Consider the following 16,712-nt stretch of genomic DNA (forward strand, 5'->3'; position numbering starts at 1 on the left):
GTCTGAAGATTATGAACTTACATTATCTTTTCCATAGCCTAAGGAGGACCATTTCTTCTGTTTTTCTTCATACACAAAAGGTTCCCCATAAACCTCAAAGAACTGATTCAGCTGGATCAGAAAACTTGTCAAATTGACATCAGTCCAGCTCCTGAGAAGATCAAATATGGTCTCCAGCATAATTTTCCCAGCAATCTCTCTGCCTTGAACCAGATTCTTCCTTTCTTCAGGCCAGAATGTTTCTTTAAGGCGTTTGATCATGCCCTTTGATGGTGCCACACAGATGATGTCATCATACTGATGCCAGTCACCTTTCGAAAAAAACATGAGATTTCAGATTATTGATCAGAATGCTGTTACCAAACAGGCAGATGTGATTAGAAATGGCCCAAATGAAGGTTGCATTTACCTTCTTCATTGAGGAGGTGGGGTTTCACAAACAAACATCTGTTGGTGGGTTGCGTAGAATCCTGTTTGTATATGTACTCATACTCATATTTGCTCTTTTTAGCATTATAGACAACGTATTTGTACGGTATCGACCAAGACTCAGTTTCATTCTTTTTAGTCAACAGGCTGCCCTCCACCAAAAAACCATGTTCTCCAAGATCCCTGCAAGAAGAGAAAAAGAAATGTAAAAGTGTTTCAAAATTCAGCGAGCGCTCTCTGAATTGCATTTTTTCACCGCCACCTGAACCTCACTGACTCTTCATTGACTCTTCACTGAAAAACACGTACCTGCTCACAACAAGCTCAACCACATCTTCTTCCCATGACCCAATGCACCTCCCAGCCCGGATGAAGATACGATCTTCATTTGGATTAAATTTGAAATCTTTTGAGAGAACCGCATGGAAGTAAATTGTGAGCCTGTTCTGTGCAGCAATGGTCATGTTCCTGGTCAGCCTACAAAGCAAAAACAAGTACAGTGAATACACACGTCACATAAATAACACAGACATAAAACTGGCTGATCTAAAACTAATTTGTGCAACCATCTGAAAACACTTTATCACCTTTTAGGTGGAGGCACAGATTCTTTGTCATCTGTGCTGTCATCTTCACTTTGCTTGTCAGCGTCTGAGGTTTGAGCTGTGGTCGAGTCCTGCTTGCTGCCAGACTCCTGAACCACCATGGGCTCTCCAGTCCCCTCTGGGTCCACACTGGAGCCTGTGCTGTCAGCCTGTTCAAGTAGCATTAAATATGCACCTTAAACTCTTACACTCTTAAGCATAAAATGACACCTTTTGTTGACAATGATTAATTTTCATCCATTTTAGTCAGCATTACCTTTGATGGTCTTTGAGGGCCAAAAACCATCTTTTGCCCAGCTGCAGGCTTCTGTTGGTTCTGCTGCTTCTTTCCCTCCTGTTTGGTTTGTCCTGTCTGTTTCTCACCCGGGTCCACGTTGGCATTCTGGTCGAGAGCAGGCTGTTTGGTGGCGGCCGTGTTTTTCTTGTTCTTTGAGTTTTTCCTGTTTTCCTTAGGGTTAGTGGCCACTGTCCCTTTGCCTGAACCTGACTGAGGAGTCGTACCCTTGCTGTCCTCTGAGAGGGGCTGCTGAGTCGGACTGCCAGTCAGTGCTGTCTTAAGAGTCTGATCCTGAGTTGATGTCAGTGCATTGTTCTCTCTCTCATCAGGGTTACCTGGAGCTTCCTCGGAGCCTCCTGCCTCAGCGGCGGCAGCGGTTTCACTCTGGATGACTTGTGTGTCTTCAGATGGTGCAGCAGGAGCGTTCGCTGCTAAGGAACTCGGCTGGCTCTCTAGTGAGGTGAGTCCATCTTGGAGTGAGTCTGGTGTTTCATCCATTGCATTACTTGAGCTTTCACTGTCGGAGGACTCTCTTCCGGCCTGCGTCTTCTGCTCCTGGTTGCCATCTTTCTTCTTTTTGTTCTTCTTCCTCTTTTTTTTCTATGATGACCAGAAGGTATAGGATCAGTGTTATGAACCCCTTTACTGCTAATGTTTAATCTAATTGTAGTCAACATATTCTTGGTATTATTGACAGTAATTATTAGATTATTATTATTAATTATTGTAATTATTAGAACTGATGGACTCTTTTAAACTTTTGCTTTCAAAGAGCATGTCCAAACATCAACTACAGGCAGAACAAACCTTAATATATTCATAATAAGTCTTTAGAGTGCCATCAATAGAAGAGATGATGGCATTCTGACTTAACTCCTGCATAATGAATTTTTGCCTTGTAGAATAAAATTTTTTTGCCCTCAGTTGGTAGTTTCTGACAGCACTGATAAACAAAACAATTACAACTGTTTACTGTTGGCACAAACAGAACATACTGGGCAGCAATGACAAATAGATGTTTGATGTTTTAGAGTTTCCCTAACATTCAAAAAAAAAAAAAAACTTGTTTGACAATTGAGAGATTAGCAATCAAAAAGTCACTATATGATCTTTTCCAGGCTCAAAATTGGGAAGCGAGGCAGCGCAGTGAGTTACACTCACCTTTTTCTTTGGGTTGCTGATGGTCTCATCATTTGGTCGTTTGGGGGTTTTATTGGGTTCCTTGTTGTCCACAGGTGGGGTGTTTTTCTGTGACACTGATTTCTCAGCCGTACCTTCCGAGTCTGACACCAAGGATTTGGGCTGGTCTTCTTTACCTGGATTAAAAATACACGGTACAAATCAGACGGCATCCAGAAGATGTGTGAAAGTGCCTGTGACCATTAGTCTGAATGAGAACACACAGCGCTGTGTGCTCTGGGAGTTATCAACAGCAGTCTATTGCTGTGGGCTAATTTGCATTCCAACCAAAACCAAATCAGATCATGTATCCGGTATAAACTCCAACCTTGTCGGGACCAAGGTTTAAATAATGTATTCAAACCCTGCAATGAATATTGTTCTGACAGCAATCTCCAGATGAATGAATAAAATCATAACATGGAAAGGCTGCATGTGTTATTACTGACATCCCATCTGGGCCTTTCACTGCTTACCAGCCATAACAGCTGGCACTGTTTTCACTTTGTGTGTGTGTGTGTGTGTGTGTGTGTGTGTGTGTGTGTGTGTGTGTGTGTGTGTGTGTGTGTGTGTGTGTGTGTGTGTGTGTGTGTGTGTGTGTCATCATGGCAAAATATGGTCCTGGAGACACTGCAGCAGTAGTTTTGAGCAGTTTGCCAGGTGTTTATATGTCTGTGTGTCTCTCCCTGTTCTGATTTTGTCAGTGCAATAGTGTCACAACGGTGCAAGACGCAGACATGAAGCCATACAGGTGTGTAGTTAAGATTGAAATGAAGGCCAAGTATGACGGTGGGTGTGGTCCGACCCACAAGTACTGAACACTTATGTTATCAGCAATGACTGCTGAGTACTCCTGGGTTAACAACATGTCGATGGGTGTTGCTGCTGGCTTGATCCCGAAACAAGATGGTCTATATCTGCACTTCTGTTTTGACAACCAGATAAAAACAAAACGATTAAGCTTGAACAGTTGGTCACGTGGCTCAAGTTTGCATTTTCCCCATGGGCTCTTCATAAGCACGTCACAGTATAGACCTTGATCTCAAATGTGTTACACAGCATGTAGACACTGTTTGTTTAAACCCAACCTGTCCTACTTTCTGCAAAAGTGTGGATAACGCACAGACGCTGCCATCTTGAGGTAAGAGAATAACACTGACGATGACAACAAAAAGGTTATCAGTGTTCAGGTAGAGTAAGAGGAAACTTCTTGTGTCTGACAAATTAAACTCTGAATGCTGAATTAACACAACATTTTCTACATTTTGTGGACTTATGATATTAACCCAAATTTCTAAATGAATCTACTTACTCTGTGTGTTTGCAGATTGGACAAACAGCTTCTCGCCACACTGGCTGCAGAACTTGGCTGTCTTCTCCAAAGCATTATGGCCACAAGTTGAGCACTTCATCTTCAGATTGCAGTGATCTCTACAAAGGAAGAAGAAAGGTTAAACTGGAATGCAAATTCAGGACCAACCCTGTAGCAGAACCCTTTCACTTTCAATTCCGCCAGTTGAGGCCTCACGAGATAGTACTCAGCGTTGCAAAACATCCTCCAGGTTTCTTTCGTTCTGACTTCGAGCAGTCTCACTCAACCAAGTGACTAATAAACGTTTCATTAACTGTTAGGAAAGGAAATAACGATGCTACAGTGACAGTGAGCCACTGCAGGCCCACTTTCAGTCCTAATGACGTCCAATAATAAACTCGCTTCAGCCAAAGAGGAGAAAAAGTAAGAGGCCTCACTGAGCACTAGAGAAATAAAGGGGATAGTAAAGGACAGTAGATGCATTAGGCAAAGCAGTGTATTTCATTAGAGAGGATTTTATCTTTCATAAAGAATCCAAAAATATGAAGCACATAACTACCATATGGATTTTTTGATATAATGGATTAAGAGTGCAACATATTTGTTAGGAGTCAGTGAAAATTACAAGAATGGATTCAGTGATGTCATTTGCAATGATCTATATGTACTTTATTTCCTTTTAAGGACAAAACCATTCATCGAAACCCATGTGATTTGCGGCTACAACCTTAGAAAACACTTAGCTTGAATGTTTAAACGCACACAGAGCAGAGCTGTGATTGAGTTTTGCTGAATTTGTCCAAACGTGTCTGTGAATCTTCTGTCTCATCTAAATGGTTAATCAGAGCCAGAGGGGAAAAAGACTCTAAGCACGCTTAACATGTGAAAGTTTATGACACCAAACTTTCATTTACACTGTGAATCTTTTTTTTTTATATGAAAATGCATACAAGAAATTCACGTCTACAAATCATGACTGTGAAAAATGCACTGCAAATAATTTAAAGGGAGTTTTCATGTTTACAGACTTAAAGAATGGACAAGTATTTCCAGTACGGAGTGATTCCTCGTTTAACGAAAAGATCTTTGTCTATATAGTTTGGCCAATCACATGTTTTCTTCGTAAAACGTTAGGTCACTTCCTGTTTCGATTCCAACTATAACCTCATTTGACAACAGCCAAAACTGCAAACTAAAGACACAAACAGTAGCAATAATTATCATAGTTGCACGTACGACACATTTATGAACTGCATGAATGGCCCTGTGCTACACTAAATAAGTGTCCTTGCTACATGTTAGCGGCGAAATAGCTAACTAGCTTAGTAATTCGCTCTATAGCCCGCCAGTGTGGTACTGAGCTGCGTACATTAGCTAACAAACATGAGCTGGGTCAGTTTGCTCCCGACTCGCTTCCAAGACCAAGAAAACAGCGCAATAAAATGTGCAGGTGCAAGGACAGGTGTCAAACAGATTACATTCAAACAAGCCAGACTTACACCGAAGAGTCCTGTGGCACCGAGGTCTGATGGTTACTGCAGCTCGTCGCATTAGTTTGTTCCTTGTTTGTCGTAACGTAATGTCTGACGTTATGACCCGCAGCTTTGTGCAAAGCAGCAACAAACGTTTTCGGAGTCTCACCTGAGCTGATGGCTCCTTCCTCTGCTTTCACAAAATGGGAAGCTCAGAGGTCATCTCTGCCGAACCTGCGATGAACCGGCAGTCACATGCTGTCTTCCACTTTCCGCATGTCCTGTAAAGTTTCGTTTTGTAAGAAATGGGCGTTAACTATCAAAGCTAACTTTCTTAATGACTCGTGATGGAGTTTCCCTGACTGATCAGTACTCTATGTACTGTCAGATGGAACCGACCGACCTCCCTTTTGATACTCAATAATTCAATTTTTGGGGTGACATGCAGTATATTACACGTTAAGCCACTTGCGCTGAGATTGTCTGCAAACATGTTGAGCAGGTTATGGGAAGCTAGTTAAACCCACATGAATAAAACCCCATTAAGGGGTTAACCCATTACCCAACCCACCCATTAACCCCTGGAAAGCATTAGCTGGTAGATAGAGAGTCCATGTGGTGCATTAAAATGATTAATGGAGAGTGGGGATTTTTCTTTTTGTATTATTTTCATTAGGAGTCATTTTCCAAGCTGTCATTGAATATTGAAGCACATAACGCACTGAAGAGTAACACTGTCACGCTGCTTGATGGCTTGTGGCACAAATGCACCTTTGTTTAACTGCAATTTGAATGATTTCGTATTTAAAAATGTGGTGTTCTGTCTCTCATAAGGATTGTGAGACAAGTAGGCACATGTTTTTATTCCACTCATGCATGCATGCATGCAGCAGTTAAATTAACCGTTGTTCAGTGATATCACTCCTTGGTTATGTGTCAGAGGTTTCGGGTCTGATAAGAAACATGACTGCTCGTGGCTGCGTTTCACTGTCTCTTTGGCTATGAGCAAGGGCACATCCAGCTGCTTGTTGCTCAGTGGCCAGTAATGGAAACTCTCAGATGTGTGAGTAAGAAAATCACTTTCACTAGATCAATATGCGGTAAAACATTCAACAAATAACCCATGTTTTGAAAGAAAACTAAAATAATGGCTGAATCTAAACAGAAGGAGGAACTTCTTACACCAAACAACCAAAACATGAGAGGCATTTGACATTATGCAATAAGTCTTAAAAGATATAAGAAATATTAGATTATACATTTGACACTGATAGCAGAGGAATTTAAAAAAGAAACTGTAAAAATTACATTTTTTCTGATTAGACATCATGATGAGAGAAAGCACCAGCTCCTATGAGATACACACAGTGTGTGACCCCCTCAGTGCTGCGTTTCATTACATGGATTCGGGCTGATTGATGAGATAAGATAACCTTTACTGATGCCATGCCTGGGAAATTTCATTGTTACAGACAGCAGGGACAAAAAGGAGATGTAGGAAAAGAACAAACAGACAAAAAAAAAAAAAAAAAAATCAACAATTATGTACATTATATACAAAAAGAGTATAAAAATAAGATTGTCTTGTGAAGGATGCTATGGCACTGTAGAAAATATATGACAGTAAAAAAAAATATATAAGTAATGCATATATAAGCAGTAAGAAAATGTAATATTGCACAAGATAGTTGCACAGTGTGTTGCATGTATTGGAGCAAGGGAGGCTCTGCATGTACCTGTCTTAAGATGCTATGCCCTTAAAATGTCAGCAGAGGGCACAATAACATGGAATTTGAAGACGTGGCTAACACTGAACCATAGAGTGCAAGGACCCTGCAATTTTCTTTCTTTCAACCAGACGTCTGAACTGAAGGATTTCACATCACCTGGGGGTAAAAAGTTATCTTGCTAAAAAAGCCAAGATTGGTATTTCCTTTTCATTTTTGTGCAGGAGCGTACCCCATGCCAACTCCCATGCCACTGGTGTTACATTCAGGCTGTCAGATCCAAAGGTATTAAAACCTTTCTTGCACATATAGAGTCTCAGATATACTACAGAAGAAGCATATCAAAGCCATTTTGCCCACTGTGCTGCAAATAAGAGCTGGCATTCATGTGTAGTTACTCATGATGAGTGTTCGTGTATTCAATGTGCAGGTGTGTTGTTTCACCCACATCCATGACTGAAGTCCTGAAGGACAACCGCGCAGAAAACTTCAGTGTGAAGTAAAGACTAGTGAATGTTTATGAGCCGTGAGTAAAACTGTTTCACGTTCACCACAAGCGCAGTTTTCGTGGTTTTGTTGTTTTGCTCTCATTTGTCCAATCTAATAGTTTGCACCTCACATAAAAGTCGGTAGCATTTCTTTCACATATTTCCATCTAGCACAGCCCGTTGCACCTGTTGTAATTGTCTGCAGCCAAGGTTGGGTATATCATTTTAGGAAGCTACTCTCGAGAACCTCAGGAACTGAACACTACAGCAAGAAAATGAACTTAAAGACAGTGCCAAAACCACAAAACGAGAGTGTCTATGAAAGACTGAGCACCAGAAAGCAACTTAACGGCCAGTTGGTGCACATTTGATCCAGAGGCATGATGGAAGAATTACAATAAGACGCATTAAAAAAGCACATTCTCTTTGATGAGACGCTGAGATATTTTTGATGATTTTGATATTGAATTTGGTCGCCGGCAGACTAGTAGAAGGAGAGTCAGCAGGGACTGAGCCTCACAGTCACTTGAGAAAATGAAATGGCACACTGAAGAAGTTTTATGGGTTCTCTAGGTGCACCTCATGACATCACTGCAACAGTAGAAATGATGCATATCAAAACATTTATTCCCTGATCAGCATGTACACCTTTACAGACCAAGCGAATGTAACAGTGTGAGAGTAGAAGCTGATGGCACATTTTGCTTCATGTTACACAAATCAATCTCATACGTCTCATTTTCTTTATCGATAGCCTCAGTGCTGAGCTTAAAAATGCGTTGACTGCAACCTCAGATGAACATTTAATGAGATTCTGTTGAACATTCTTTTGGTTTAAAGGGTTAGTGTTAATGAAAAGATGTGATGATTTATCTTCACTGCAATGCTTGCGCAGTATATCTTACAGATAAACAAAAAAATCATAAACCAAACACCCTCAAAACATTGTGTTGAGAGGCTCAATATATGAAGGGTTCAACAGTTGGTACCTGAAAAAGGGAGAAAAACATGTTATAACTTAAAAGCCGCCTTACAGAAACCATTACTGGTGAAATGTGTAAGTTCTTGCTGAGCTTTACCTGCACACTGTGCTGTAAATCACACTTTCGTCATCATGCCGGGACTCCATCTGCTGCTCCCTGCAGGTGATATCGTTTATGAACACGCGCTCGTCATGCAAAATAAATGATTCTTTGAGAAACAGGTAACAGGTGTGAAAATACAGAGAGTATGTATATATAGCTCACATGTTTGTCTTTCTCTGGGTGTGAAAGTCAACAGTTGCGTAGATGATTTCTGCTGTGGCTCCATCACACTGATTTCTCTCTTGTGATTGGCTGCGGTCAAAAACAGGCCAGTTGACATAGTCTGTGTTCTAAATGTAATAACACATGATGATTAGTGCTGAACAGAGTGCAGAGCATCCTGTAAGGATGAGGTTTCAATTTGCTTACAATAACTTGCTTAACATGTTTGCAACCTCTATGCATCTGACATTTTAACATGTAATGTACTTCATACAGTATGCATGCTATCCAAAAATAAGAAACACATTAGAACCATAATAAACTTTAGCGCCACCTCTATGTCCTCCTCACAGTCGGTCTCTGGTGCTCTTGTCCTTTTTCTCTTGAGTCTGAAATGCAGACTTTCATCATCGAATGGTTGTTGTACATGAGATGTAATAGTGATACAGGGTGAATACAGCTTACCTTGTGACAGCAATGACAGCAGCCACAATCACAAGCACAGCAACAGTGGGAATAATAAGTACGGCTTTGATAAATGTTGCCCAATATTCTGTGTGACAAAGGGATAGATTTGTGAGAGCACAACAATAAATAAAGTCAAAATGATCCTTAAACAAACAAACAAAAGAAAAATGCAGCAAATGTGGCCAGACAGTCGATGAAACACAACAAAGACAACATAAAAGTGTCCGGCTAGAGGAAATCCACTACCTACCACTGCCCCTCAGACAGCCTGAGTCCACTAAACTTACCTTTAATCTTTACAGTCACAACTGGGGACTTCTGACTTCCATGTTTATTGGTGGCACGGCATAAAAACTGACCTCCGTCACCGGAGAAGAACACAGGCTGGTGCCCTACAGCCATATTGTCGTCATTTTCATTTATTTTAAACCAAGTGTAATTCTCCACTGGGGGGTTTGCATGACTGCTGCAGGTCAGGGTGATGTTGCTGCCAGCATACACCTCCATCGATGGGCTGACAGACACTGATGTGTTCTTGGGGCCGTCTGAAAGAAAACCAGAGCTGTTATCTGTCAGAGAAATCATGTGGCAAACGCTCACATTGGTTATTTTGGCATTGGAATATTGTGCAAATCAAAAGGGTGATTTACAAGGGTTAACACATTCAGAGACGCTGTACTGTAGATTTAATGTTCATTATCTAAAATCCGCTGATCTTGTGTCCAATACTTACATTCAACATCAATGATCACGACTGCCGAACTTGTTCCTGTGTGTGTCTTCAGAGAACAAGTGTAGTTTCCAGAGTTTGTGGCGGTCATGTTGCTTAAATAAAGCACAGGTCCTTCATTTATGGGTTCTCTGTTCTTAAACCAGGAGAAAGCCGATGAAAGGCGACCGTCGTCACAGCCGTTTATGCAGGTCAGATTCACAGAGTCGCCTTCCTTCAGACTTCCATTCACATTAGGCTTTGACATCGAAATGTTCAAATCTGGAAGAGCAATGTACAGCTCCAGTGGGATGAGGTGCAGAGAAGATTCACAGCTATAGTTAGTTTACAAAAAAGAAAAACTTACCAACAACCTTTAATGTTGGGCCGCCTGAACCAGTCCATTTCTCGTCGTTGTTTGTTGTAAATCTGAAGGCATATCCTCCTGCATCATTATGCTCCACTTTGTGTATTTTTAAAGAGCAATTAAGATGTTTGTCACCAATATACTGAAATTTTGAGGAATTATCAGTTGTGTTGCTGTCCAGTATGAAAGGACCATCATAAATATCAGACTTTGTATGACCCCACAGAACTGTGTTCACTCTCAGTTTGTCAGGATAGTAAAATGAACACAGAATGACCACAGATGAGCCTTTTACAGCACAGATATGTTGCAGTTTGTATTCGACGTTCCATGGATGGCAATGAGCACCTGGAACAAACGTAATGCCGCGTAAATAATTAAGGATATAAAGTTACCTTAAATGAGATTTAAATGTTGTACTTACCACATAAAAGCAGCAGCATCAGTGACCACTTCAGGTTTCTGTGTCCAACACACATGTTGAAACTCTTCCCAAGCAATCACAAAGCTCCTATTTGATCAGTTTTGGTGCTCAAAGTGCACAGTTAGGGGTGTCTCCTCTCTTCTTCCTCTACCAAGCAAAGCTTCCTGTAATGTAAAGTTTTGGATCGTTGTCAGCTCAGCCCCTGAAATCAGGTCATGCATACCACGGGCTCAAATCTGAGTGGTAAACATATAGGCTCTGCACACAGGAAGTATGCCCCACGCTAATTATGGTGTTTTCTTGTGGGCAAAGCAGAGTCAGAGGTACTGATACAATGTGATTTTTGTTAACACAATTAGAAAATACTGACTAAATGTCTCTGTGCTACAGTCGAGTAAAGACTTCTTTTAGCATTTTCAGTGTTTGGTATCTTGACTCTTAACTACCAGACTATACTGTCTGCATACAATAAGTGATCTGTACATTTTATATGCTCTACCAGTGCAAAACATCAGCTATTAAATGGGAACTCTGGAGATTTTACACATTTTTGTTTATTGGTGTTGGTGAGTACTTCTGCATTTGAAAAATAAGTTTTATGATGCCTTTATGGGTCCAGAACTGAGTGAAGTCTGTTAAATGGCCTCAAGCGATGTCACATTAAATACAAAAAAAATGTATTTTATTTTATTTTCTATCCTATTTTATTTTATTACTATACAGCCTACATGCTTTCTTATTTTGTTTTGGCTTTGTAACTCCATTTTATGATCTAACTTTGATCTAACTATTTCATTATATGGTATAACTATCATTATTATTAATAATATAGCTTTTTTATTTTGTTTTGTTTTGTTTTGTCTTTTAATCTATTTAATCTACTTTTCACTCTGTGACAGTCTACACTTGTTCTGTCTTATTATTGGCTTGTCAGTCATCTGTGAAGCACTTTGAACGGCACCAAACTGTCAGAAAGGTGCAATACAAATGAAGTTTTTTAAGAAAGACCACAGAACAGATTTAAGAATGTTTTGCTCGTATTTGTCCAATAATAATAGTATGTATCTCACATAAATGTCTGTCTATTTCAATTCATTCATGTTTCCAGTCTAATTGAACCTGTTGCAATAGTCAGCAGCGTGATTTGCAGTTGGGAGCATACTTTAGACAACTCTTGAGAAGCTCAGGAACTAAAAACAACTCAGAGCCAATGAACTTTCACAGTGCCAAACCCACAAAACGGGAGTGCATGTGATTTGAGAACCCTGAGCACCAGAAAGCAACTTCACAGCCAGCGTGTGCGTGCACATCCACACACATTTGACCCAGAGGCATGATGAAAGAGGCATGCTTGATCTCTTGACATTAATTTGGGTTGCCAGCAGACGCAATGAAAGGGCATCATGAGCCCGTGTGGGGCTCCGACTCTGTTGCTTTAAGGAGAACAATGAAACGGCACTCTGCGCTGGAGTGAAGTTTTATGAATTTTCCTACACAAAGCCAACAGAATCATTGCAAAAGTGCGGAAAATGATAAGCAAAACATTTATTCCCTGGAAAGCATGTTTGAATAAATTTCCCACCAGATTAGGTTCTGATGCCAAGGGGTGCATCACATTTGTGACTCTTGGTCGTGTCTTTTCTTTTAGTTATAAGTTTTAAGGGGAAAGGTATGTTCCAAATATTTCCCCATATTTTATTGTTATATGGATTGTAATATGTATCTTTATTGCAATGCATATGCAGTGCATCTTTGTAAAATGTAAGGAAATGAAAAAAGCAAATGCCCTCAAAGCATGATGTTGGTACACCTATGTGTTTGTTGTCAATTCAGGAACGGTTGGTTCCTGAAAACGAGAGAACATTTTTGCACGCAATCTGCCTTAAGCAAATAAGTGTTCATGAAATGTGTGAGACTTTCCTCAGCTTTACTTGCACACTGTGCCGTAAATCACATCTTCATCATTATGGGAGGCCACCTGCTGCTTACTGCAGGTGATACAGTCAACCGGTGCGTGTGCCGCCGAGGCAACAAATGTGCCAGAGGGGAATAAAAACTGTAAAAACACCTTACACGTTTGACCTTTTTTCGTTGTTGATGTCAGTGGTTGCATAGACGAGTTGGGTTGTTCCTCCCTCACACTGACTTCCCTCCTGTGATCATTGGCGCAAATTAGCCAGTTGTTTTGCTCTGTATTCTGCACACAATCATGAAGAAATAACAAGATTAAGTCCTCCTCTTACGTCTATCTTTGTACCTCGGTTATGAGCTGATGTGAGACTCTTCTACCCACACAACAAAAACAATCTCTGTGTTCCCTTATCTGAGGCCCATCATGTATCTGTTATTCAGCAGAGACTTAGGATGTGGGTTCCACTTGCCTTTCACCCGCTTAACTCTGTTGCAGACAACCTCTTTGCAACTGACAGCCTGAATTACAGACAACTGTATATAATTTAGGCCACAAGACTACAGAAGAATGTGGAGGAACAATGAGCTAACCAGTCAGAAAGAACAGAGCCACCGGTGCGTCCTCCCCACAGTCTGCCTTCAGTGCCCACTTCCTTTTTCTGTTGAGCCTGAAACAGAGATACAGAATCATTGCTGTTAATTATAATCCTGAGAAGAGCAGTGGAAAGCAAATGCACTCAAATGCTCTATTTCAGTAAAATGTTGTGGTGAGTTTATACCTCTAGTCCACTACAAGTCAGGCAATTTTTATTCCACTACATGTATTTGAGGAAAAAAACATATTAGCTGATAAAATACAATACACTGTTTAGGACTGAACCAGTGGTGCCCAGACAGCAGGTCTGTGACAGCAAAAGTCAGAGCAATTTCAGCCAGACATATTCCCTCTAAACTTTAGATTTATTTGGAGTTGGGGGCCTGAGGAGGTACAACTCTCTCAGTATTTCACAAAAAAGCAGCAAAGATTTGAGAAAAGTCCAAAAACTTCAAACAGATAAGAACTTTAGGTTTATCTTGTGACCTTTCTGAAGGGTCAACCCAGAGGTGGACTACACTCTGACTGTATAGAAAGCAGCTGAAACTACCTTCACCTTGAAGCTAGTTTCCAAGGATTTTGAATGCATGGCTTTTAGTTGTAATGGAGTTTGTTTTTTTTTTCCACTGTGCTATTGGCACCTTTTCTTGAGTAACCTGAGTAATGAATAACATATTGCAAGGACCTTATTGTGGTATTTGATAATTCAAGCCATCTAGTACTTTACACAAGCATTGCTCTCTCTGGAGAGCTTCATCTAAAGGCTTCATCATTCATCTCTGCATGTCCTTGTGAAATTACACATATGTGCTCAGCCAATCAGGATGCTTCCTCTCAACCCTAATGGCCCCACCCTTACAAAAGGGAAGAAGCTGCCCTTCCTTATCTACATTTCTTTGACAGCAGCAGATGATATGAGACCCTTTCAGAGATGGAATATGTTATATTGATGTCAGATTAACATGTGGAAGGGGTAATAAATACAGTTTACCTCCTGACGGCAATAACCGCGGTCACAATCAGAATCACAGTGACAATAAGAATCATCTTTGGCAAATGCTGCCCTGTGGTATGCTGTGAAACAAAGGCAGTGTGTTAGCTCTGTGAGAGCGACTGTTTCAATGTTTTGTTTCTTTATTCAATCTCCAAACACAAGGCATGAAATACAAAAGAGATTAATTCAGTTTACCCTAATGATCTGTTTTCTGGCTCTTTGCTAACAAGATGTCTAATTTGCCCCAAACAAGGAACATCACTATAAAATACTGTGCATTTATTTGTCTGCGAATGACAAAATAAATATAAATTTGCTCGTGCATATCCTGTAAAACACATAAAACACTAAATATTTGCTTATTTGGCACAACCTTGCTGTGTAAAGTAAGTTTTAAAACTAGTTTCAGGAACAAAGACCACGCCCTGAACACACCCCATTTCCACACAAAAGCATTTTGACTCACCCGATTCATTCATTTTCCCCTTGACTCAGTTTTCTCACCCCTTCCCCCTCAAACCCCTCTATCCTTTTCTCTTGCCCTTGTCTCTAGTTTGAATACAGGAACCACTGAGGGCTTTAACCGAAAATCCAAGAACATCCGAAGAGGCAGCTCCCCCACCCAGAGTCTCAGCTCCTCCGGTAGTCTCACCTCTCCTTCCCCTCATCCCTTCATCCCTCCATTCCTACATCCCTCAACCCTCATCTTAATATATCCTCCTTCATCATCTCTGCTCTCCTCCATCTGTAATTAAACCTGTATAAATCCACATCTTTTTGCCTAATTGCCCTCTTATTGTCTTTGTTAGTGAAACCGCACTGCAGTGGATTTTGTGGGACCCTGGACAACGATGAAGTAAAGTCAACAAAAGATTCAAAATGTCATAATTTTCATTTTTTTTAAGCCAAGTATAATTCTCCACTGGGGAGTTTGCATGGCTGCTGCAGATCAGGGTGATGTTGCTGCAGCATTGACCTCCATCGATGGACTGACAGAGACCGATGTGTTCGTGTGTGTGTCTTTAGTGTAGTTTCCAGAGTTTTTGCGGAGAACATGTTGCTTACATAAAGTACAGGCCCTTTGTTTCTTGATTGTTGTTACACCAGGAGAGATGAGGAGCAGATGAAAGGTGACCATCATCACAGCCTTTTATGCAGGTCAGATTCACAGACGCCTTCCTTCATTCTTGCATTCACATTAGGCTTTGACATCAAAATGTCCAAATCTAGAAGAGCAATGTACTGCTTCAAACTTTGCAGGTTGCAAGTTTTAGAGCGAAAACAACTCAACAACAACCTTTAACGTTGGCCTAACACGACCAGGCCATCTGCTTTTCTTGTTGTTTACAATAAAACTGACAGTGTATCTTCTTGCATCATTATGCTCCACTTATTCTTAACGAACAACTGTGATGTTTGTCGCCAACATACTGAAATCTCGTGGTGGCGAAATGACCCATGAGACGATGAGACTTTACGTGACCCCACGAGTCTTCCCTGTCAGCTTGTCACGATGGTGAAATGAGCAAAGAACGATGGCAGATGAGTCTGACTGCACACACGTTGCTGTTGATATCCCACTTGCCATGCACTGCAGAGAACACCTGAAATAGATGGATTCATTCAAGACTTAATCGTTATGATAAAGCATTAAATGACATGTCAGTGCTGTTCTTACTAGTCTGTGTCAAGGTTCTGTGGTCAGTGTGCATGTTTCCAATCAAGTCAAATTATCGTTTTCTACTCAGACAGTGAATGAGTATTTTTCTTGTCTTTATCTGGCTCTTAATCCCACGCTGTAAGTACACCTGCCTGTAATTAAAAAAAGAAGGCCTTAAGTTGAAAGTTCTCAGCCTGTGAAATCAGGTCACTGTCACCACAGACTCAGTGCACCACTTCTATTTGAATGTAAGTAGACAACCTGCATCCTGCGCAGCCCGGTGATGCTTTGTTGTGGTCACATCATAGTTGGCAAGATGAGCAAGGTGCAGACCAAGTGTAACTATTACTGCTGCATCAGTGTGTCAGCATGTTGCATGTTTAAATCATTTATTTGTCATTTGATGAAATTTATGGTCAACAACAGTTCATTGTGTAAACGCGAACGAGAAAGTAAAAACTGGATTTAAGATTAGATTTGGGCCAAATGCGAAATGCTTTTCCTTGACAGTGATATACACATGGGAAAAGCTGATGTCATTATAGTGTAAAATCACTTTAAGAGAGAAACCTCTAAACAACACTTAGGCATTCAGGTAGTGCATTGTATGAGTCACCTCTGTACGCATTGTGGTACTACTGTCCCATGTCTGAGTACTTTAGCTTTTAACCAATATTATGAATTTTAAGATTCTCATGAATCATTTTATTTTATTCAACATATCCCAGTTTTGTCAGTTATCTGCTTTATTCTCCCTTAATTAATTTCAGGACCATCAAACCTTCATTGGAGTTTTATAATGTATTACATATTTCAAGCAAAGCTGGCCAGGAGGAGTGTGTGTGCGT

The 16,712-nt window shown here is 40.6% G+C and overlaps 1 protein-coding gene and 1 long non-coding RNA gene across 2 annotated transcripts in view; both read right to left on the bottom strand.

The window, feature by feature from the left end:
• The window catches only part of rnf213a (ring finger protein 213a), a 30,562-nt gene extending 25,005 nt beyond the window's left edge, over positions 1–5,557 (bottom strand). Inside the window, exons 1-8 of the mRNA XM_070980393.1 lie at positions 5,444–5,557; positions 3,803–3,921; positions 2,473–2,627; positions 1,291–1,911; positions 1,017–1,183; positions 739–906; positions 410–612; positions 22–311 (exon numbers count right to left, since the gene is read on the bottom strand). Coding sequence (XP_070836494.1) covers positions 22–311; positions 410–612; positions 739–906; positions 1,017–1,183; positions 1,291–1,911; positions 2,473–2,627; positions 3,803–3,902 — 1,704 coding nt within the window. The 5' untranslated portion in view covers positions 3,903–3,921; positions 5,444–5,557. The remainder of the gene's footprint in view (positions 1–21; positions 312–409; positions 613–738; positions 907–1,016; positions 1,184–1,290; positions 1,912–2,472; positions 2,628–3,802; positions 3,922–5,443) is intronic.
• Positions 5,558–8,799: 3,242 nt separating this feature from the next.
• Positions 8,800–9,266, bottom strand: LOC139343010 (uncharacterized). The gene is made up of 3 exons (XR_011603083.1): positions 9,202–9,266; positions 9,071–9,125; positions 8,800–8,864 (listed from the first exon to the last, which is right to left on the bottom strand). It is a non-coding gene; the product is annotated as an uncharacterized lncRNA (long non-coding RNA).
• Positions 9,267–16,712: the final 7,446 nt, after the last annotated feature.

Source organism: Chaetodon trifascialis, chromosome 15, assembly GCF_039877785.1.
Source record: "Chaetodon trifascialis isolate fChaTrf1 chromosome 15, fChaTrf1.hap1, whole genome shotgun sequence".
Taxonomy (NCBI): Eukaryota; Metazoa; Chordata; class Actinopteri; order Chaetodontiformes; family Chaetodontidae; genus Chaetodon; species Chaetodon trifascialis.